Below are 24,704 nucleotides of genomic sequence, written 5' to 3'. Positions count from 1 at the left end.
TGATATCCCGGAGGCTCGGAGAAGTTAACCCTGACCTGAAAACTGTACAGCGTCGTTGTTGGTAATTAAATTTGAGCAATAGAAATTTAGGTCCTCAGTAAACCGTGTAATCGTAGAATATGTAAGGATGAAAATGCATACACTTTGTACAGATTTTACTGAATAGTCTTAGCGAGCGTCTCTTACTATTCCAATTTCAAAACAAACGTGTGCAATCATTTATTTTGCTTATAATCGGAAAATCGTATTTTTTTTTACCCATTGACAGTGACGACTATCGACGTCAAAGATCAATTTTTACAGGTTATAGAAGCGATCCAAATTGTGTTGTTTCACGTGAAAATATACTGAGATACGTAACAAAGAAATTTTTAATGAGAGATATCTCAGCAAATAACGAATATTTCTTCAATTGTACTGTATCACTTCTGAACAACAGTTACATTATTCCACCTCCACCAAAAAAAAAAAAAAAACAGCCCACCTCGAACGTTTTATAGCGTGGCAGTGTTTTGTTTCCGTGAAATGTAATGCGTAGCTATTAACTAACCATTCGTACTGGTCTCGCGCCTTGGCTTTTGTTATGTATATGAGCCCTATTATGTATGGGAAGTAAATGTATCGAGTGGAGGAGAAATGAGGGGGTCAATATGAATAGGGGGTGGGTTTTTAATAATCTTCTTGTGGGTTTTACAGGGGTTGGGGGGTGGGCTATTTCCCAAGAGGATGCTCTTCAGGGATGGGCCCCACCTCCTCCTTCTCCCGTGTTGCTCTATTATTTCATGCTTTTTCCACTTGATATTGAGACAACAGGGAGGATTAAGGCCTGCGGCGACAGGGAAACAACGAACAACAACGTACCCGTATTACTTGATGTGTGTGGGGGGGTGTAAGTATTACTGTTTACATTTTTAAGCTTGTCTTGCCCGTGTTCACGCTTCTCTACAAGTGGACAAATGCTGTAAGTTAGGGTCTTTCGTTGAATGGAATACAAGGATACCGTTTTATTTGGTTTTTTTAATAAAAGCCTAAAGGCGCAACAAATGATCGACAACTGAGCAATTACCAAATTTTTCGATTACATTTTAGAGACCTAAAATTGTCCAAATGCGCAGAATTATAAATAATCGTTGCATCCCGATCGTTATGGTGTCACAAAAGTTGGGTATAAAAGTGAAAGCAAGAAAAAGAAGCATGTATAAAGTTATCTAGTGGCGCAACGATTGATCGACAACTGAGCAATTACCAAATTTTTCGATTACATTTTAGAGACCTAAAATTGTCCAAATGCTCAGAATTCTAAATAATCGTTGCAGCCCGAACGTTATGGTGTCACCAAAGTTGGGTAAGAAAGTGAAATCAAGAAAAAGAAGCCTTGTATAACGGCGCAACGATTGATCGACAACTGATCAATTGTTCGATTAAATTTTAGAGACCTAAAATTGTTCAAATTCTCATAGTTATAAATAATCGTTGTTTTGACTTTTGTTTTTAAGAGACCAGACATCCAATTCCAGGTTCTAAAAATCCGAACAAGAGGTACTAAAAATAGCTGGTATTTAGTAAACGATTACTCTGGGAGATTAAGTACTAAGGTAATCAACTACTTCAGGTATTTCAGTAGTATAGTAACAAAAACTTGAGGTATTAAAGTACTTTTGATAAAAATAATATATTTCTAATTAATCAGTTAATTGTTTAATAGCAGCCACTTTTAGACGTTTTTCTACCAATTTTGGGTTGTTGTGAGGATTTGTCATTTTGACCAAAATTTTTGGGCTCAATGACGAAACCGATAGGTTGTACCGGTCTCTTTTTTACTCAATTTGGGTTATTTTTGTCCCACAGGTTTGGATTGAACGTGCAAAAATAAAAAACTAAACAGAGCGGTTTTATAGGTAATTCCTTCAGACGCAACAGAAATGAGTAACCCAATTTTTGGGGGGGTAGCCGACATTTTGGGTCAAAGGAATAACCCAAAAGTTTCATTTCTGACCCGACTGTTTTGAGTGTGGCCAAAGATTAAGAAAAAGTAAAAATGCAAAGAACTGGCGCACGGCGACAATTATTCCAAAGGGATTCCAAATCATTGAGGGTCGTTCTTTATTGGCTTGCTTCAATCCATTCCATTCAGTCCCTTTCCATCAATCAATCAATCCCCCCCCCCCCCCCCCTCGATACGGCTTCCAAATGCCGGGCTGTAAGATCTGGAGCCTAATTGATCTCGGCATAATAGACTGCGAATCAATCGCAGCGCTAACAATTACACAACCATTGGCGTGAAGGTCCCAAAATATGTATTCGCCCCGGTAAATCGGTGAACAAAAAATAAAACATCAATACTTTCCAGGTACTTGACGGACTTTTCGGTCAAAACAAGCTGAAGCGGCCAAGAAGCGGACAAACAGCCTCTCTAATAAAGCGAGTTGAAGGACAGCCAACGGGCTAGCCGAGAAGCATCAAGCTTGATTTTCCGAACGTTGGACTTGACGCCCTTTACCTCTTACTTGCTATTTGTCTGTGGAGTCTTCTAATGAAAGTAGAGCGTCTGAACCCGTCGGGCGCTTTTCTCCGACAAATACGGCCAAGCTGATCAATAACCCGGGGAAAACCTGTGGACTCCGCCGCCTTAATGGGAGGTAATGGGAGTGGAAGTAGAAAAACCAGAGGTGTGCTTTTGCAGGCTCAGACAGTAACATTGGCGGAATTAACACCGTAGTCTTGACATGAAGAGTGCGGGCTGTCGGTGGGGAGAATTGGTCCAATGAAACAAAATGGCCGATAATGGTATCTCGGTGTAGCTCCGAATGTTTCAGGTTGACAAGTTGCCTTTGTCCCCGCTTTTATTTCTGACATAGCTTGGGAAGAACGGCTCCATTTTCTCCTTTTGTTAGACCGTGAATCTTTATTGACTCGGCCATTACTTACCGTGAAGATTTTCCGTCTTTTTGTTTTTTTTTTTCCTAGTCGTGTTTTACATTTATCAGTATTTTACTGCTGCTATTATACTCATTTGATTTCTATTATCACGCGCCGCCGTTATACGCTTGGCGCTAAGAACATTTGTAGCCGCAATTAATATTTAATGAAGTATGAAGTATGTCCGCACAAGCACAAATAGAACATGCGCCTTACTGTGAAGCTAATCAAATATCTACCTTGCTGCTATACCGTTTTTTTGATGGGGGGGGGGGGGGGGGGGCTAAGACTGAAAACCTGTCACCGCAAAAACGTCTTTATAATACCAAGTCACCGGTGCAATGGGATCATCTGCCCGTAATACAACAAGAGTGCCATATATGAAGAAAATATTAACACCTATGTGGCCCTGGGAAAAGCCATTGGGTGTTTTTCCTTCCATTAACTGGATGTTAGGCACTTGACACCAAGAAAATGCCCCTCGGAGCATAAGGAGCCCTCAAGGAAATAGCTTCAGCCGACATTAAATCCTTTTCTCCCGCTACTCAGAAAGGCTTGAAGCCTGAAGCGGGATTAAGAAAAGTCTATCAGTCCTTTTCTATCATAAGTGATAAGTAAGGTGTAGAATGAAAAAAAAAAAAAAAAAAGGTTTTAAATCCAGGGACATGCTGCACATAATTCTTTTAATACTATTGGCACTGGGAAGAAAAAGGTAGTTTAAATCTTCGATTAAAGTAGTCGTCGGGAATTATTTTGTTTATTTGCTCAGAAGTTCCCCAGAGATCTAGTAAATAAACACGCACATTCGAGCATACGTACATACATACATACGTAAACACGTAATATATACATACCCACATATACGATCATGTACAGTACATATGTCTTTACATATACATTTACGTACGAACACGTTCTATAACTATAGACAAACATACAGTATATGTACATACAGTATACACACACGTATATATATATATATATATATATATATATATATATATATATATATATATATATATATATATATATATATATATATTTATATATATACACAATATATATATATATATATATATATATATATATATATATATATATATATATATATAGATATATAGATTTAGATATGATAGATATATATAGATATAGATATAGATATAGATATATATATATATATATATATATATATATATATATATATATATATATAGATATATATATATATATATATATATATATATATATATATATATATATATATATATATATATATATATAGATATATACATCCATATGTATATGTGTATGTATACATGTATGTAATTTCATATACATATAAAAGTACATACAGTATATGTATGTATTTACGTGTCTACGGTATATAAAAAATATATACATGTAAAAACTTACACTATATATAGACACAAACAAGTAGATATAAATACACACACACAATACATACGTATATATATATATATATATATATATATATATATATATATATATATATATATATATATATATATATATATATATATATACAGCTTCATGTATATATACTTAAAACATATGTATATATGCTTATGTTTTTACACATGTAAACACGTACAAGGCTTGTAGTTGTTCATGTTTCATCGTATTGCAAATCAGAACAACATAACCAGCTACCAAATGTTTATCAAGCAAAAAAAAAAAAAAAAAAGGGGTTAGCGACACAAAATGTCCGGCAGCCGCCAGAGCCTGTTCGCTACTGCAATTAATGCTATGCCTTTTGTCTGATTAGAGGAAAAGGAAGAGACAGAATTGATCGACCTTAAGCCACCGGTCGTTGCTTCCTAAATGGCAGAAAGCGAACACAATATACTTGCGCTCGCAAACACGCGGACGGCCATGGAAACGAGCCCCCTTTTCAAAGATGGCAAATACGCATCGGCCTTCTTCCGAAGCGCGAGCGTGGAAAAACGCGCGGATGGCACACAAGCGGGAAGGTTGATTTTGTATTGAGCAGAAATAAGAGGAAAACGCAAGGTCACGTTTATTGTAATATATTCTGAAGTCAATTCTACTGCATGAAATGAAGCGGCAGTCATGGCGCAATATACGCGACGCTGAAACGGTTCTACGAAAATTGTTCTTTTGGAAGGTGGAAAAATTGAGGGCCGCCATTCGGGAATTCAGGAAGGCAATTATTTTTCCTGTCGGATTATGTGAATAAATGTCCATGAATCGGCGAGATCTGCCGGTAAAAACGGCTCGATTTTTAAAAGTAGATTTGTGTGCGGTCATATATGTCTGTAGCTCTATTATTTACATGAAAATAAACACCCGATTTTATGAGTGCCTAAAAAAAACAATATCGAGAAAAACTATTCTAACAGATTCATTAGGGAGCTGAAATTTCCAGCAGATGATTAGAACATGTAAAATTTTCAAATGCAACGATTCTGACATTTCAATGTGATGGCAGCTGGACGTGCGAGATTTTGTGTATAAAAATATTCATTGTCCAAATTTTGGACCATATAAAACCATTCTAATTACATTTTATGAGATGCATTTTAATCGGATTTATTACACGGATTTTCCTGCGATTTTTGCAACATTCCGTCGAGCGGCGGTCAAACTATGTCAGCAAACAGAAAATTTGTTGACTTTTGAATTTTGTGAACAAAAATAATCATTGGCCAAATTGTGGACCATATAAAACTATTATAATTACACGTTTTGAGATTCATTTTAATAGGATTTATGACTGATTTTCCTGCGATTTTTGCAACATTCCGTCGAGCGGCGGTCAAACTATGTCAGCAAACAGAAAATTCTTTGTTGACCTTTGAATTTTGTGAAAAAAACTAATTATTGGCCAAATTCTGGACCATATAAAACCATTATAATTACAAGTTTTGAGATTCATTTGAATAGGATTTACGACATTGATTTTCCTGCGGTTTTTGCAACATTGCGTCGAGCGGCAATCAAACAGTGACTTGTTTCATCTCAAAACAGTAGGTGGCGGTAGAGACCGGGTAATGACTATGTCTTAAAGTGTCCTAAAACGTCACAGACTACAAATACAGATCATACCATTTTTCAATTTTTTTGCGGGTGTTAAATTTAACCTGCATGAGTGGTTGAATGAAAAAAAAAATCATCATATTTATCATTATTATCGGCATTTACAAAATGACAAAACCCCAGCTCTGGATCGAGAACGTCTCCAGCCGTCAATGGCAGCGAACGAATCCAAATCCTTGACAAAGGATTTCAAAGATTTCGACTGATCCGCATCATTGAGGGTTTTAGCCATCGCGACCGCCAAGTACACAGACCGAGAAATATTCACTAAGCACATCTGTGTTTGTTCCAGTGCTATTTAAAGAAGTCCAATTAAATCCAATGTTCACATAATCTCTCTCTCTCGCACACACACACACACACACACTCACTCACTCTCCACTTTCATTAACTTGTGTTTCTATAGAATGTCAGCCCGAGACCGCCCACGCCGCTCACCCTGACTGGCCAATTACGGCTGCAGCGCGGTGCAACAGCACCCTCTAGCGGCAGCCTTTTCTGCGCGTCACTTTAATTGGCCTGGATTTTGCTTGAATCCAGGGTCAAAAATGTTGGCACTGTGTCAAAAGCGTTTGGGCTCAGGCCATGCCGACTTGCTCGGACGTCGTTGCCGTGTCAAGGAGGAAGAATCCGCTCCACAAATAACTCGGGAGAAGGTTTGAATCTCTATGGAGTGGCCAGTGAGCCAGGGGTGAAAATGTCTTATATTTAGAGACGGAATAGTTGTCCATTTCATCAACTTTAGGAACGCTAACTTATTGAAACACGCATTTTGGAGTGTGTAGTAGTTCTGGGATGACGTCAGAAAACAGGCAAATAAAAGGGAAATATTGCTGTTTCATTGGTCATTGATTATTTGTTCAGAGCAACTTTTTTAACTGTTTTTCGCCGCCCTGCAAAATTATCATTTTTTTTCAGTCAACTACCCCACAGTTCACAAGATCCTTCATGTTGCAATCAATTTGCGCTCAATTTGAAAAGAAAAAAGTACCCCCAAAATAGATACTGCACACCCATAAGAAACTTAAACACAATGCTGCACTACTGTGACACAAGTTAGGAATAAATTAAACAAATATCCAGTATATACTGTGTATATTTATGGGGACTGCTGACTAGTTGTAACAACAACAACAACAACAACAACAACAACAACAATAATAATAATAATAATAATAATAATAATAATAATAATAATAATAATAAAAATAATAATAATAAACGGTTGAAGCACAGAAGTTGCTTACTGCTTCAATTAATTTGCTCTTAATTTGAAAAGTAAATGTTCGTGTCAGCAACATTGTGTATACAGTTGGACATGGGCATTGAATTTATTTTCGTTTGCATTCAAAGCATAAAACTAGATTTGCTGATTCGGACAGAAACCTTGTTAAAATATTTCGTGTGTCTTCATGTGACAGTTAAAAAAAAACAAAAAAAACATTAGCAAACATCTGCTTTTAATTTAGAAAAAAAATGCTAAGCATTTTTCCGATTTTCTGACGTTATTGACCAAACCAGCAATAATTCTTTTTTTTTTTAGCACTGTCAGTTTAAACTATATTTATTTTATTTTAAGGGATGCATTTCAAAACATGCTTAAAAAATCAGATTAATCATCAATCGACCAAAAAGTCAATATATGCATGGATTATCGAAATGATTATTTGCAACCCTAGAAAACAATGCAGGAAACCAATACAGGTCTCAATTCCATATTGTCTGACCATTCATCTGAAGTTAAATCAAGCTCAATTAATGAATGTTTAATTCAAAATGAAAATCAGTCTCTTTACTGCATCTGCATCCTCGGCAAACACTGCAGGTATACAACAATACAGGGCTCGTGATTGCCATCTAAGAAGCCAGATTCATTTTCCACCCGGGCTTTCATGTGCCTTTCATCCAAAATGAATAATTCCTTGTCATGAAATATCTTAAAGCACAAAGGTAAGCCTCATTGAAATGTGAAGCGTGCAAGAGAGCAATAAGCCGGCAACACGGCTCGCCGGCAAAATAATATTAATGAAAGCCTGAGAGAGCCGTGTGCGAGCATGACCCCGCGTCGGTCCACTCTGATTGACCCCACTGGAAGTTGGCCGAGGACCGCAAACGCATCCGATTTGCAGCGGGCTCCGTGAGAGGGATGTGCTTGTCGGTGCATTCAAATGAACTGGCGCTGTTTGGACGCATTCCATTTCAAATCTTGTGTGGCACAAAGAACAGAGAGGTTATTAAAACCAGAGGGGACGGACGTGAAAGTGTATTTCGGCCATCAGTTATTTCTGCCTCAATGGGTTCAACAGAAACAATATGCGGCACTTGCGTTCATTTTAATCAGGGAATAGTGCTGCCGTAATTCTGACGTCTGTCGCATGAGGAGCGGAATTTGGCCTTGCAAGCCGTCAGGACACGGAACAGTCAAGACAGTAAGCTTTTATGCACGAAAATGCAACGTTACCAATGCGCATCGAAAACTAGACTCGGAATCTAGACTGAGACAACTAGTTTCAGAAACAAGACTCCGAAAACTAGATATAGAAACTAGACTTGAAAAAACTAGGCATGGTAACATGTACCTGAAAGTTAGACACATAAACTAGACTCTGAAAACAACTTGAAACTACACTTACAAAAAAAAAAGACAAAATAACTAGACCTGGAAATTTGACTCAAAAAACAAGACGCAAACTAGAATTGGAAAACCTGACCTGGCAACTAGACTCGGAAACTCATACACTCATACACTGGAACCAGAAAACGACACAGAAACTCGACCTGGATAAACCAAGACCAGGAAATAAGATGCAAAATCTAGACTTGGAAACTAGACTCGGAAAACGAGACGCAGAAACTAGACATCGAAAACAAAACCTAAAAACCAGACTCAGAAAACTAGACACGTAAACTAGACCTGGATAAACCAAGCCCTGGAAACAAGACGCAAACTCTAGACTTGGAAACTGGACTCAGAAAACCAGACACAGAAACTACATTTTGTCAAAAAAACCTAGAAACCAGACTCAGAAAACTAGACACGTAAACTAACCCTGGATAAACCAAGCCCTGGAAACAAGCTGCAAAATCTAGACTTGTAAACTAGACTCAGTAAACGAGACACAGACATTAGACTTTGAAAACAAAACCTAGAAACCAGACTCAGAAAACTAGAACGTAAACTAGACCCGGAAAAACTAGTCTTGAACACTGGACTCGGAAACTAGACTCATACGCTTGACCCACTTTGGTCTTAGTTTGAAAAGCAAATGAACGGAATCTTGATAGAGTTTACCTTTTTTCAGATTCTCATCCCAGGATGAATCCTTATCTATGTTAGCGTTTCATATTTTTGTTTTTTGTTTTTTCATTTAATTTGCCTTTCCTGTCACACTCCTAACATCCATGCAGCCCACAAAAAAACACACACACACAAAAAAACCCAGGATGAATTCTTCAATGAATAACCAATCAGGAAAGGCCTAAATCTCATCTTCTACCTTACTATCTTGTCATCTCTATGCATTTGCAAAATGAATACTTGGAGCGCGGTGAGACGTAGGGTTTCATTTGGAGTTCAAAGTTTTCTGAGAATTAGCATAGGGGGCACAATCAAGAGTTTCTTTGTGTTGTTGTGAAATTTAAGGGTGGAAAAAAAAAAAAAAAATGGAGCGAGCTCCCGGAGAGAATACTAAATAGATCGGCTTTGATTAGCATAAGGGGGCAAGTGCTTTTGCCATTTCCTCTCATGTCCTGAAGCACTTTGGAGGATGCGCTCAGCGGCGAGTCTGTCTTTGTTGGTGTGGGGAATCATCCAATATTTGCGGCATGTTAAATTGAGGTGAATGTTGCTATTGTTGCCGGTCCTTTCGAGACACTTTCAAAAGGTAATGCTGCTTGATTGTGCGCTCGTCTCCTACGACAAGATAAAAGCCGAGCGGGCTGCATATAAATAGCGGAACGCTCGACGTATGCGTGCCGTGTTTGTATTGAAGGTCTAATTTCATGCTCGACGTTACGACGATATTCACAGGGACATAAAGAGAAGACTTTCGGCTAATTTTCAACTGCAACTTTGTTCTTTTACCTCAGACACGGACGATTCATTTGTGTCCGCTGTTGTGTCCATTTTGTCCGAGTCAAAAGTTATCAAGAAAACAAATGTCCACTACATCGTGCAAGAATTAATGGTCAAGGTATAAAAGTAGTGTTATGCCGCCATCTTGTGGGACTTATCAGCAAAAACGTTATTTCCGATGACTGTCAGTTACGCTGAGGATTTTGGACATTCTTGGGGAAGGTGTCTAGTTTTTGGCCTGTTTTAATGCCGCTTCCCCTCTCTCCTTCACCACCTCCCCACCCTGCTTAGAGAAATGGTGCAATGAACAAAATGTTACAACTTCAAACAGAAATTTAATATTTATCCTCCTGAGATAATTTGTGTCCTCTGTTGTGTCCATTTTTGTTGTCCATCCAGCAAGACAACAAAAGCATCTCATCCAAACACATGCAGCATCATTTGAAAAGGTTTGTATAGAGCCCAGAAGGACTTAGTAGAATATCTCCATTGAATCAAAAGATATAGACCAAAAACTAATGTCCACTACAGTGGACACAAAGGAATAAACTGAGATTCAGGAAGAGATTGCGTGAATATAATTAGTATAGTGGTTCTCAAACCTATTACAACCCCTCAATAATTACATTAGTTCAGCAACATTAAATTACAATAGCATTATAGCAGGTTAGTTGTTAACTCATTCAATGCCAGGGACGTATTTTCACGTTATTTTTAAAGCATCTGGGATTGACTTGCAGGACTCTTAAAAAATGCATGAAAATAAGTCCCTTGCATTGAATCAGCTAAGTATCTGGGATTGAATGTCTGGACTCTTAAAATAACGTGAAAATACGTCCCTGGCATTGACTGAGTTAAGTTTCTGTGGTTGAATGTCTAAACTCATTAAAAAAAAACGGGAAAATACGTCTCTGGCATTGAATGAGTTAAAGACAAATAACCATTGATTTATCCGTCAAAAAAAAAAAAATCTATATCATAACCCACTGTAATATTATCCATGTTAAACACCAAGTTTTCAATTGTAAACTTTATTTAACTTGACTGAAAAAGTGGAAAAGTAGAATTCAGTAAGTCTGAGATGGAGACGGTCTAATCACAACAAGGGCCTCGCCACCCACGTCGCACTGTCATGCAATTAAGCACACAAAAACCCACACAAGAGGCAGGGTCGGTGGGTTACCTTCACTAAGCGCATCGTTTCTTTCTTTGGCTCTCCCCTAATCAAAGTCGTAATTAGCGACCGTGTTTCCGGTTGAGCGGAATCGATGGCTAACGCTGACGTGAATGGATGTGAAGAGAATTCATTGCTCATCAGCACTTATCGCCAGATGAAGAAACGGGCTTGTCAATAGGGAGCAAATCGTGTGGTAGGTTAGGAATGGGCGATTAATTTTTGAAAAGGAATAGGTAGACATGCAACGATTCATCAATTATCAAAGTCGGAGATAATTATTTCTGCTTGTTGAATATTCGTTAAGGTATTTTAAATACAAATCGTCTCGGACTTCCGGCTTTTCAACGGTTAATATTCTCCCGTGTCAGTAGATCTCGATGAAACCAGATTGATAATCTGTTGACGTTACGGAGCAAACCATGAAGTGAAAAATAAAATACGGTGGGCCCCCGTGTTACGAGATTAATTCGTTCCAAAACCTAAAAAAAGTTGAACTATGGAAACATTGAGGGGAAATACGTTTGACTCCCTCGCTGAATGTCACTCACCCGTAAAGGTGAGTTACGGAAACTCACCCGTAAAGGTGAGTGACATTGTCCGGTTGAACTATGCATTGACAGAAAATACGGTTGACTCCCTCGCTGAATGTCACTCACCCGTAAAGGTGAGTTACGGAAACTCACCTGTAAAGGTGAGTGACGGAAACTCACCCGTAAAGGTGTGTTACGGAAACTCACCCGTAGGTGAGGGAGATTGTCTGGTTGAACTATGCATTGACGGGAAATACGTTTGACTCTCTCGCTGAATGTCACTCACCCGTAAAGGTGAGTGACGGAAACTCACCCGTAAAGGTGAGGTACGGAAATTCAACCGTAAAGGTGTGTTACGGAAACTGACCCGTAAAGGTGAGGGAAATTGTCCGGTTGAACTATGCATTGACGGGAAATACGTTTGACTCCCTCGCTGAATGTCACTCACCCGTAAAGGTGAGTGACGAAACTCACCGGTAAAGGTGAGTGACGGAAACTCACCTGTAAAGGTGAGCTACGGAAACTCACCCGTAATGGTGTGTTACGGAAACTCACCCGTAAAGGTGAGCTACGGAAACTCAACCGTAAAATTGTGTTACGGAAACTCACCCGTAAAGGTGAGGGACATCGTCCAGTTGAACTATGCATTGACGGGAAATACGTTTGACTCCCTTACTGAATGTCACTCACCCATAAAGGTGAGTGACAGAAACTCACCCGTAAAGGTGAGTGACGGAAACTCACCCGTAAAGGTGAGTGACGGAAACTCACCCGTAAAGGTGAGCTACGGAAACTCACCCGTAAAGGAGCGCTACGGAAACTCAACCGTACAGGTGTGTTAAGGAAACTCACCCGTAAAGGTGAGGGACATTGTCCGGTTGAAATACGCATTGACGGAAAATACGTTTGACTCCCTTGCTGAATGTCACTCACCCATAAAGGTGAGTGACGGAAACTCACCCGTAAAGGTGAGTGGCATTGTCGGTCAGTTTCAGCAAAAACGCGTAAAACGGTGATGTATTCAAACACATTAATCGACACCCTATGAAGAAAACGGCATAGTTCAACAGCCTCATGTTGTAATACCAATGTTCACCAATAGATGGCAAAAACGGCACAGTAGCACACCACCTCAAAACTTCCCCATAAGAACCGTTTACAGAAATAGTGTTACAAAAGCGTACGATGAAAAAGATCATATTTTAACAGCGCAGAGTTTACCGAAGCTCAATTTTCCCACAGCATTGAAGGTGTACCTCTATACTCCGTCGTCGTACCCTACAAAGACCCCCTACCTCGCTCCCTCACGGGAGGCGGAATCAAGTGAGATTAAGCGACTTTGTAAATCATCAAGGCGCCGTCTTGCCATATTGATCCCTCATAGCAGGTGAAATGGGATGATCACCGGAGAAGTAATTATAAAGGGCCTCCTCCACCCTGATCCTCACAATAGTTTATCAGCCCGATGGTGAAAAGACACTTGTAGGCAGATGGGGGATATCTCTCCATTTGTCAGTGGCCCGCACCATAAAAGTCGTCGGCCATTGCTCCCGGTAGAACGATAAGCGGCTTATGCCAAATTGGAGAAGGACTGATTACGTCCCCGAGGAGATGTGTGATGAAGCGCGCTGCCCTGATTGAGACGTCTTCTTGTGTGTCAAAGCCATTCTTGATCACAGCCGAGAGCTCGGGAGCTGGTGGCGCGGTCGAAAAACAAAAAACCTTTGGCGCTACTTTCATCTATTAGAAAATTTGGGGGTTTTATAGTGACGTGAACACCTCATTGATTTACCTTTTGTGAGCATTTCTGTCCTGTGTGCGTGTTTTTGTCTTTTTTTTTGTCTTTTCTTGTTTACGCCAAGTAGCTCATGTCGGTCATTTGTTATTTTTGTATGTCAAAAATTTGGGACTTTTTTGCAACTTTACAACTTTTTTCTTATGATTTGAGCCCTGTGGCTTATAGTCCAGTGCGTTTTATCTGCAGTTTTTTTTTTTTTTAGCCACCAGGGGGCAAGCCACCAGTAAAGCAAATGTGTGAATATGTTCAAGGGGTCAGTTGATGGAATTGAACTGAAAAAATGTGAATTAATGGCTGCGCTCAAAAATAGTTTTAAAAATATAGTATTAAAAAAGTAAAAATTATTTACTTAATTAATTAATTAAGTTGAACACGATCTTGGTCATTTGTTATTTTGTATGTCGTAAATTTGGGACTTTTTTGCAACTTTACAACTTTTTTCTTATGTTTTGAGCCCTGTGGCTTATTGTCCAGTGCGTTTTATATGCAGTTTTTTTTTAGCCACCAGGGGGCAAGCCACCAGTAAAGCAAATGTGTGAATCTGTTCAAGGGGTCAGTTGACGGAATTGAACTGAAAAAATGTGAATTATGGCTGTGCTCAAAAAAAGAGTTAAAAATATAGTATTAAAAAAGTAAAAATTATGGCTAAGTTGAATTCGATCTTGCATAAAAGTCATGTGTAATATTATACACACACACACACACATTATATATATATATATATATATATATATATATATATATATATATATATATATATATATATATATATATATATATATATATATAAATATATTCAAGAAATTAAAAAGTAGCTTCCTAAAATTACTAAAATACAGTGCAAGAACTGTGTTTTTTTTTTTTAATGTAATCATCGGAATGGGAAGGGAAAAAAAAAACCATTAACCTCCATTTAAAAGCGTTCAAATTTGAGGTTGATTTTTTTCACTTGTGTTTGCGCGTAGCACAACAGCGAAATGGGAAATTCACCTTGTTTGCTTTGAGCTCCGGGTTGATCATCCTCTGCCTTAATATTTCTGTCAGCAACTTCTACACCAGCAGGTGTGTGATCTTTTTCCTCAGGCGGTAAAGTAAAAAAAATAAAAAATAAATTGCCTCGGGGCACTTGAAAAGAAGGATCAATTAGACAAGGACATATTCTCTTGGCGTTTAAAGCCAGTTTATTCTCGATGCAAAATATGACCACGGGGTGTGAATTTGAACGCATCTCAGGAGATGTACGCACACAAAATTGACCAGACTATTCAAATAGAAAAGTTTGACTTATATATATGATGGTTTTGTTGACATCTAGTGGATGCATAACGCAACCCCAGCCACTGCTGTAGCTTCTATTCTATGCGCCTTATAATGCAGTGTGCCCTATAAGTGGAAAAAAGTTTCAAAATAGGCCATTCGTTGAAGTTCTGCCTTATAATCTGATGTGCCTTAGAGTGCGGAAAATAGATGAACATAATTCAATAGTGTTGCTTTGTGTTCCAATCAGTTGGCTCTTAATTTGAAAATGTTCCCGTCTGCATTAAAGAGAATTAGATTGGCACACCTGCTCAATTCTGGGTAAAATGCCACGTACCCTCTGAATTCCTTCAGGTAGCTTCATGTTCCATTCAATTTGTTTTTAATTTGAAAAGATAACTTTAATTTTCCTTAAAAATAAATAAAAAAATCAACATAAAGTGCGCTTTTGTGATCAATGTAGAGATCCGTTCACAAAAATAAATCACCATGACAGGTAACGAGAGGTGGCACATGACAAGTTAGGTCCAACCATTCTAATAAAGGGGGAATTTGGCTTTTTACAAAAATAAAATTTATAAAATTTGTTTTATGAAGTTATTATTTTCACAGCATGTTTGTTTTATTTAAAATCTCGAGTACCCCCTGAAGTTCTTTCAAATACCCCCAGGGGTTACCAGTACCCCCATCTGAGAACCACTAGTTTAGGTAATCACTAACTTTTGTACCTGAAGTAATTGTAGCGCCCAATTACCTAAAATAATCAATTACTGACCCTTAAAGAAACGTGAAAATACGTCTTTGGTATTGAATGAGTTCATTAAAAAAAATATACAGTATATAACAAATCCTGTTTTGTTTTGCGGCTACTTTACGATCTAGCCTCTACATCGAAATGACTATTCTTATTCTTACCATCGTTATTAATTATTCAATGACTTTTGGATCTAGAACAATGCAATCGCCCCCCAGAGCAAAAGCGCAGCAGACACACTTGCAATAAAAATCTGATTCTCCGTAGATATAATGCAATACAATAGCCTCGAGAAATATCATGTCTGCTGCCTTAACTTCGGATTAGATTTCTGCCCTGCCCATCTCCATAAGTAACCCAAAGATGGTCATTAATTCAACACGGCCATATATGGCCAATGGCACTTATTCCACAAAAGCTACTTGAGGATATCAAAACATAAAGCGGCTACCCGAAGCAGAAATAATTGCGAAACGGGAAGGTTTGCGAAATACGTCGACGTTATGAAAACTAAGTAGATATGAATGCATCGCTTCCAAAATCAGGAGCGGATACGGTTTACGGGGAAGGGATATTTGCTCGTTCCGCTTTCTCGGGGAACTCATCTAAGGTTCAAGATTTCAGCTTGGGCTTTTCTTTCGGTGGCTTTGGTCCGTCATGGCTATTGTCTTGAAATTCAGCACAGAATATTGACTTTATCATCTTATCACAGTGGTTCTCAACCTTTTTTAAATGTAAAGTAACCAGCGTTGTTTCAAAGTTTAAAGTTTTATTTATGGATTATCTGAAAGAAAATTGTGTTGATAAACGATAATGTGCATTTATGGAAAAGATAATCTACTTTTAAAATAATTTAGCAATGTTGTGTCATGTTCCAATCAATTTGCTCTTAATTTGAAAAGAAAATTATATTGCCTTGACAGATTTTTTTTTTTCAGCAGCTCTAGTACAAGGTTAGATTTCACTCATTCAATCCCAGACATTTTTTTTAAGAGTTCAGACATCCAGCTTCTTATAACATTTTTTATTTATTCATTTACATTTAGTTTTCAATTTTTTCACATCAAGGCTAAAGGATTGTCTATAAATAGCTGGTGCTAATCAAACAACTGGATAAATATTTTAGTGAATAATTTTAAAGTACTGGTAATTGACTACTACGGTACTTTAGTATCGAAAATATTGTTACTTTAGCACTTCAATACCTAAATAGTGATTTACTTTAGTAATCAGTTACTTGCTACAAATTATTTCAAACTCTGCGTTAGCAAAAACAAAATTGAAATACATAACTATCTGGGACTGAATGTCTGCACGGAAAAACGTAAAAAGACGTCATTGGTATTGAATGAGTTAATAGGGTTTCTGCAGGAGTCTATACTGTATATTGAATGCTTTTCAGACTGAGAGCAAATGAACTGGAACATGAAGCAACTTGTTTACATTTATATATATATATATATATATATATATATATATATATATATATATATATATATATGGAGAAAAATGTAAATAGGTCAACATCATTTTTCATATCTGTTTGTCTGCCAGGAATACTTGAAACTTTATGCTAAGTAACACCAGACAAAGTCATTGTAACACCATTTAGCAAAACGTTGCTTCATGTTCCAATTAATTTGCTCTTAATTTAAATAGGAAACATATGATAAAAAAAAAAAAAAAAAATTGCGGCTATCTGCAGGAACCCAGTCAAAATCTCACATAGCCCCATTTGCGTTATGTTTATTTTTCATAAAAGCCGAGTACATTTCAGGTTACTTTCACTTTCATTCTATGAAGCGCACTCGACATAAGCTATAACATTTATTCCGTAAACACAGCTTGCTTGCTTAGTCGGGGACATAAAACTTGCCTGCCAGCGCCACTAAGGCTCACAAATGAGCACATTACATCGTATTTTGTTGTGGTCTGCACAAAAAAGGAAGTATAACTCAATCGAGGCCGCCGCGGGCATCCGCGGCCTTGCGAGTACGTCTGCTGTGAAGGTAGCAAATGCTATACGAGTACATAACTGCCTGTGGAGAAAGGTGATTTTGTAGCCAACAACAAAAGACTTGGATAAAATGGACGCGTACCATTTTGGGGGAAATGTACTAACATATTAAAAACAGAGGTAAACAGTAAAAACAAACGTACCCCAAAGGCGGGCGCTTTTAGTTTTTTTCAATGTACCTGCATGGTCCAATTAATTTGCTCTTATTTTGAAAGGAAATCTATTGTTCCTATCACAACATTAGCCCAAACCCAAAGATATTTTTTAATGTGTATATTTTTTTCTTTGTTTCAGTCGTTGGGCTAAAGCAGTGTCTAAAAAGGGCTGACACTAAATAATTTGACTACTTGATTACTTGAGTAGCCCAAGTACTCAAGTTACTTTTAAATATGTACTTAAAAAAACAATTATTGCAGGTGATTACCCAAAGTGATTGGCTATTTTGCCACTTAACTACCTACAGTAAACAATATACTACTTATTTACCTGAAGTAATTGGGTACTTAAATAATTTAGTACAACCCATTTTTGAATTTTATATATCTTTGTGATTGAATGAGTTTGAAAGCGTTGCATTTGATTGTTCATATTTATTGTTCATACTTTGTTTAATACGCACCAGTGGGAGCAGTGCAACCAATTTTGTTGTATTCCAACTGTGCAATGTAAAGGCATTCTGTTTCCTTCTGTAAAGAAAAAAAAAAATTCAGCCAGACGCCCCCTGCTGGTAAGTCGTCATGAATGACAATGCACATAAATATAAAACATGACAAAATAAGATGTTTGCAAAACAATCCTTAACACATTTGGGAAATACGTTGCTTCATGTTCCATGTTATTCGCTATTAATTTGAAAATGGCCTCAAACCGCATTAAATCAGATTGGCATATAACGGTTATTTCACGTGCCCGCATACGAGAACCACTGCTTTAGTGCATGTTGTATCCACGTCTCCTTTGGCTGCAAATTTGAAAATTAAATCTTGGTGAAACACCTCCCTCTTTTGGTGATATTGAAAACTGCATCTGTAAGGCTGGAGGTTCATCTATCGAATTTTTTCATAAAATTCGAAATAATGACAGATATACAATACCAAAGACTAATGAGAATTCGAAAAATGATCCATGCAAGTCTTCGTGGAGATGGACAACAATGCTCACAAATGTTCCATCCAGTAGGTTCGTAGATCTTTATTTTGTTATATTAATACAGTATTTTCATTTTCGCAAAGCGGTGGTCTCCAAGCATTGACTTTTGAATTACTTTTATCTCTTACAGAACTCTTGATGTATAGTCGCAATATTGAGGTAAATTGTAAAAAATAATAAAATAACTTAAGCAGCATTTCCTGTTAAAAGGTGAACTACGACGCAAGTTCATGTTAACGGTCTAAAACCGACTTTGTTCCAGGCCAGGATCATTTCGAAAAAGATTCCTGACACGAAAGTTGAAACGATGTGAAATGAGCAAGATGTTGGAAGTTCTTCAGGAGGTCCACCTCCACCAGGCCACTTTCATGCGATCCCATACGGCGTCTAACGAGTCGAAGGCCGGGCGTACGTCCAGGATGGAGAACTGGTACGTTTCTTTGTCGATTTCTCCGTCGTAATAGTCGATGACGTAGCGCACCTCCTTCCCGCAGCGGTCGACGATCCAGTCGTGGCGGTCGAAGGGCAGCTCGTAGCTGCGGGGGCGACCGGGCGGCAGAGGGGCAAATGAGGCGCTCGCCGTGCTATTTTGCGCTCGTTATTTCTCAGGCGGTCCCAAACAACCGGACCGTTGTTTGTCGGTTTATCGCAGAATGGCAAAGCCGAATTAAAAAAAAAAAAAAAAAAAACTGTGGATGCAATGCTCATGCTGCAAACGGGCATGTGTGTGGAAACCTTTAAAAACACTTAAAACATGCTTAAAAAAAAGAAAACTAGCACTTACAGCAATAGTGGAAAAATAATAAACTCATTCAATCCCAAAGACGTATTTTTACGTTTTTCCCCCCCATGAGCCAGACATTCAATCCCATGTACTAGGTTTTTATTTTTTCCACCAGAAAATACGTTTGGCTAAATGAGGGTCTAAAAATGGCAGTTATTTAATGAATACGATATTAATTACTTTCGTAAAAAAATAATTACTAAAGGAAAACATTAATTTGGTACTAAAGGTTATCAATTTCTTAACAAGGGTCCAAAAATGGCAGTTACTTAATGAACTAAGTTAATCAAAAAAGAATTACTGAAGGAATAAATTACTTTGGTATGAAAGGTTATCAATTACTTTAGCTACTAAAGTAATCAATTACTTTAGATAATTAATAGGAATTGATTCCTTAAATACTCAATTTATATACTAATGCCAGCCAATTTTGGTTCGTCTAAAAACTTTTAAAAAATTAAATAAATATCAAGTACCTGGGTTGGACTGTCTAGATTCTTAAAAAACACACACACAAAAATATGTCTTTGGGTTTGAACGAATTAAATGTGGAAAAAAATGAAACTTCATGAAACATGATAATTCAATGATCTTAAGCCTACACAAAAAAAAAAAAACATACTGTACTTGGATCAAGTAGTGGAGCCGAAATTTCAAAGCAAACAAGGTGTAGCATCGGTTAGCGGTTATGCTACATGCAAATGAAATAAGCAAGTATAAAAGCATTTGAATCTAGGTTCAAATTGTTGCTTTTTCCCCTCCCACACTTACATACATCTGTTTTGTCTTCAAAATATTTTAAAAATATATTTCACGTTTTTTCACAGATTTTTTTTTTCATTTTTAACCTCCAAATCTTATAAATGTGTCTGAAATTTTCCATCGATGTACAGTAAATGAGTTTTTTCCCGTGTCTAAAAAAATGTCTTCCTGGGTATTATAGTATTGTTATATTGTCTGTCTACATGTGTTGCTCTACCATTTGTGTTGAAATTCATTTTAGTGAAAGATGGACGAAATTTTATACTATTATTACTATCAATGACTAAGTCCAGTAGGGGATGGATGGATGGATGGATGTTCACACCTTCAAAAAAAATGGACCTACCCCATCCAATGGCGGAAGCGAGCCCTCGGCGAGTACTCTTTGGCTTTACCACCAAACCGCTTCAAAGTTGGACCACATGGACATTCGCTGCGGGAATATTTCGCACTGATTGATTATAGATACAAATATTGGAGGCCTGATCCCACTGACTGGTTCGCGTCTCACGTTGCATGGAGAGCTTCCCACTTGAGGATCTCCTGCCAGGCTTGTTCATTGTTCTTATTGTGGATTTTGATGATGTTGCTCATGTCGCCGGCGGCAAGGTCATCCTCGCGCCAGCGCCATCTGAAAAGAACGGAATGCAAGAATAAACCCACATCCAAACTAAAAGATCCTCAATCTATATTTTTTTTTTCTTTTGGTCTCATACCCCTTCCTCAGCATGGCGTTCCAGAACATCTGCTCAGATGGGTACACCCAGTGGTTTTCTGTGCCATGGCGGGGAATTGTAGATTCTTCTCTGGCAACGGATAACTTGAAGGGTTGGTCTGGAGCAGGCGTTTGGTTAGGAGGGGGCATCTGAGAACATGGATCCCCAAAATAATATAATGAGACAATGCAATTGGGTCATATTCAAGTATGAAAATGATCAAAGACATTGGCGGTTCTCCACTGGGGGAAATATTGTGAAAATATTGTGAATTTCTGAGCAAATCAATCTAATGCCATGAAAGGAACAGGTGACTTTTCAAATTAAGAGCAAATTAATCGGAACATGAAGCAGCTTCTATATGTTATTGTGACTCATTCACTAGCCCACAACAACAACAAAAAAGTGTCTCGTACCATATTTGCTGGGTCAATGTCATTTGTCACGCCTGCTGCAGCTTTCATGGGACACCCCACAAATTCATAGGCACGATCCTGGTGAGCGGGACCTGCTTCGGCTTTGTGCATCGGACACTCCGACGGTGGAGACACTGCAACCAGAACCGAGCACCAAATTAGTTCGTAGTCGACCTATTGACTCATTTTAATTTTATTTTATCTTAAAATAGAGGCGAGACTTTCAATCCCAGAAAATTTAACCCGATCTATTTGCTATGTTAGTTTTCATTTTTCTGTGCATGAGGAGGGTCTACCTAAAATAGACTGGTACTGAATGAGCAAAGTACTAAAATAACAAATTAATTTATACAGTAATCGATTACCTAAGGTAATTTAGTTGGTAATTAAGTACAAAAGTAATTCAGGAAATAAACCTAAGTGATTATGCTAGTACTTTTTGTCCCTGATTGTGTAATACTAAAGGATAAAAAGTAATCAATCACTTCAGTATCCTGCACAATTAACGCCAACCTGCAAAGACGTTTAAACACGTCTTTGGGATTGAATGACTTAACCGGTACCTACCCGCAACTGGCTGAGCTTGATGCATGGGACACTCTGACGGGGGAGATACTAAAGGACACACAAATTAGATGTTACCACAATTTTGATGGTATTATTATGCGTTATCATCACCTTTAACGGGCTGATTTTCTTTGTGCATGGGGCAGCCTTGAGGAGGGGTGGCAATCATGGCTTCTGCCTGAACTGTCGGAGCGGAAGGTGTGGAAGTGGAGGCCCCCATCTTGTTTGAATCTGATGCGGCAACAAACACACAAAATGACAATAAATGCACTGTTTCGCCTCTATAATACTACGGTGAGCATTTACAACATTTAAAAATAAGTAGCTGAATACTTGCACACAATATATGTATATCTACTTAATTACATTGTCAAAGTATCTGTATTTTGTTATTTCCCACTTATTACGTTTATAACAGGAAAAATACGTGAATAATAAACATTGTGTACCCTCAAGGGCGATTACAATTGGCATTTGCGTCATAATAACTCTCAGGTGACATTAAAAATGTTTTAATGTCATATGAGGGTAATTACGTAAACATGACGTGACGACACAATTTAGTAAAAAAAAAAACAACGTGACGACGCTTGGACACAATTTAGTAAAAAAAATATATAGAAAAAGAACTAATATCACTTTAGCAGGACCATCGAACGTTCAATCCAAACACCTGCGTTTAATTAAGCTTTAAATGCAATACGGTGATTTAGCAATCGAAAAGCTATGCGTTTTATTCAGATAACATCGTTTTGATAACGTTTAATATCAAATACCGAAAAGCTGTTTTTTTATTTAGGTAACAAGTAACAACATGAATGCACAAACAAGCTAGCGGTATTGCTAATAATAACTTAACTTCCTAACAATAACGTTATATCCAGCGAACGCTACACAATGGACAAAAACTAGTGAGAAAGGTTACTCACATACGAGGTGAATTGTAATAATTCAAAAAATGTTTATATGTGTATAAAAACATTTTAGGCACTTACTCCTGGCTCCGTTCTATTCCAATGTCAAGTAGAGTAAGGAAACTCACGAGGGTTAGTTATGTGATGTGCGGAATACGTCTTTGAGTACGTAAGAAATGACGTCATGGCGCAAACTCACGTGCCCAGTTTCTTCTTCTGCAGATTTGTGTGGTTCTCAAACAGGGTTATCATACATTACCGCCACTTTCCGTTGGAGGGCAAAACTTCAATTGTAAAAACAAGACTTGCGGATTGAGTTACACGCAATACAACAGATAAATTTATTTCTTGAATTTGGAAAATAACGTTTTTATCTTTTGAGAGTAATAATGGGATATCTCCATAAGGATACTATACATCTGTGATAGTCGTTTAACGTGTTTTATGTTACGTGACATGTTTTTTTTTGGGGGGGGAGGCTTTTTTTTTTTCTCTAAATGAAAAAAATGTGACCGCCATTGTACTTGATATGGTCAAATACTCACCACCCAGAAGATGGCGCCATTGTAAGCGTGCAAGTTGTAAACAGCTTCCAATAACACTTCTTACCCAAAGTAATTTCCAGACAATAAAAAAATTAATACAATTTTTTTTTTTTTTAAACTGTTTGGACGACCGGAAGTGGGTAGTTCGTCAGTACTGACGGAGAGGTTCGTTGATCCGTCATAATGTGTTACACTAGGCGTGTATGATCAGGTTATTTAGTTTTAAACTTTTTTGCTTAGTTTGGTTGATTTAAGTAAAGGCTGTAAAGTTTAGCTTTCACCTTTTAAGGTCAAGCTTTAGAGAGAATCGTTTCATAGTGTTGTGTTTTTTTCAGAGGGTTGATTATTTTAATTTTGATGATGATGACGGGGGTAAATGACGTTTGACGATTACCATTTTATGTTTGCGGGGAAATAGGGCGGGGCTCAGAGACTGACGAGTGAGGAGTCAATAAAAAAAATATATAAAATGTCCACCTCTGGGGACGACTATATATAATATATATAATTCTCAAATTGTGGAGTACCACGACTGTTGCATGAAAGAATCACAAAAATAAAAGTGCAAATTTGTCATTTCGGTCGTGTGTATCAAACTGGGAGCCGTTCAAATTGCTACGTGATATACAATAGACTTTTTTTTCTTGCAGTGGTCAATATCCCAGGTTTAACTCACAAATTATAGGTTGTGTTGCTGTCAGTGGAGGGCAGCCGTCCAGTGACCACACGTCAGCTACAAGCAACCATTAAACTCACTACACATTCTGTAGTATTACTTCTCTAATTCTATGTATAGGTCCAATGTATGATAACATGCCAAAATCAACAGGGAGATTTTTGCAAGTAAAAACAGCAAAGTGCCCCGCTGTTTTTCTTCTTGGCCTGTCACATATAATAAGAATAAAATTAAATGGGCCATGCCAAAGCTGTAGGTGGAAATGTGATTTTTAAAATAAAATGAAATGAAAAATACGTTCCAGCTGTTTTGTCTAGAATTAAAGTACAGTATTTGGTATAACAAGTCACAGTACTGTTAACCATGGTCTTAAAAGTGTTTTTTCCTGTTTTTCACATCGTCATATTGACCACATTATTTAGCCACAACTTCCCAGGCTGCTTGCTACTTTTGTTTTTAATTACAAAAAAAAAAAAGTTGTCTCATGCTCTTACTGGAAGATTTACTCAAACGTCTTAACACATAAAAAAATGTCAATTACATTCTGGTTGAAATGACAACATGTGTACA

General features: G+C 37.7%; 1 protein-coding gene across 2 annotated transcripts; it reads right to left on the bottom strand.

The window, feature by feature from the left end:
* Window positions 1–18,771: 18,771 nt before the first annotated feature.
* hccsb (holocytochrome c synthase b) lies at window positions 18,772–23,544 on the bottom strand. 2 transcript variants are annotated; one of them, XM_088441836.1, is made up of 8 exons: window positions 23,459–23,544; window positions 22,111–22,230; window positions 22,000–22,047; window positions 21,433–21,566; window positions 21,017–21,165; window positions 20,812–20,931; window positions 20,647–20,733; window positions 18,772–19,290 (listed from the first exon to the last, which is right to left on the bottom strand). In XM_088441836.1, the coding sequence occupies exons 2-8, from the start codon at window positions 22,217–22,219 to the stop codon at window positions 19,092–19,094; spliced, it is 846 nt and encodes a 281-aa protein (XP_088297962.1). In that variant the 5' UTR covers window positions 22,220–22,230; window positions 23,459–23,544; the 3' UTR covers window positions 18,772–19,091. The 2 variants fall into 2 exon arrangements, with proteins under 2 accessions (XP_088297962.1, XP_088297961.1); XM_088441835.1 differs by lacking the exon at window positions 23,459–23,544 and adding an exon at window positions 22,995–23,092.
* Window positions 23,545–24,704: the final 1,160 nt, after the last annotated feature.

This window comes from Hippichthys cyanospilos, chromosome 19 (genome assembly GCF_059441005.1).
Source record: "Hippichthys cyanospilos isolate Australia breed blue-spotted pipefish chromosome 19, RoL_Hcya_1.0, whole genome shotgun sequence".
NCBI lineage: Eukaryota > Metazoa > Chordata > Actinopteri > Syngnathiformes > Syngnathidae > Hippichthys > Hippichthys cyanospilos.
This window is presented reverse-complemented; position numbering and strand designations above follow the sequence as displayed.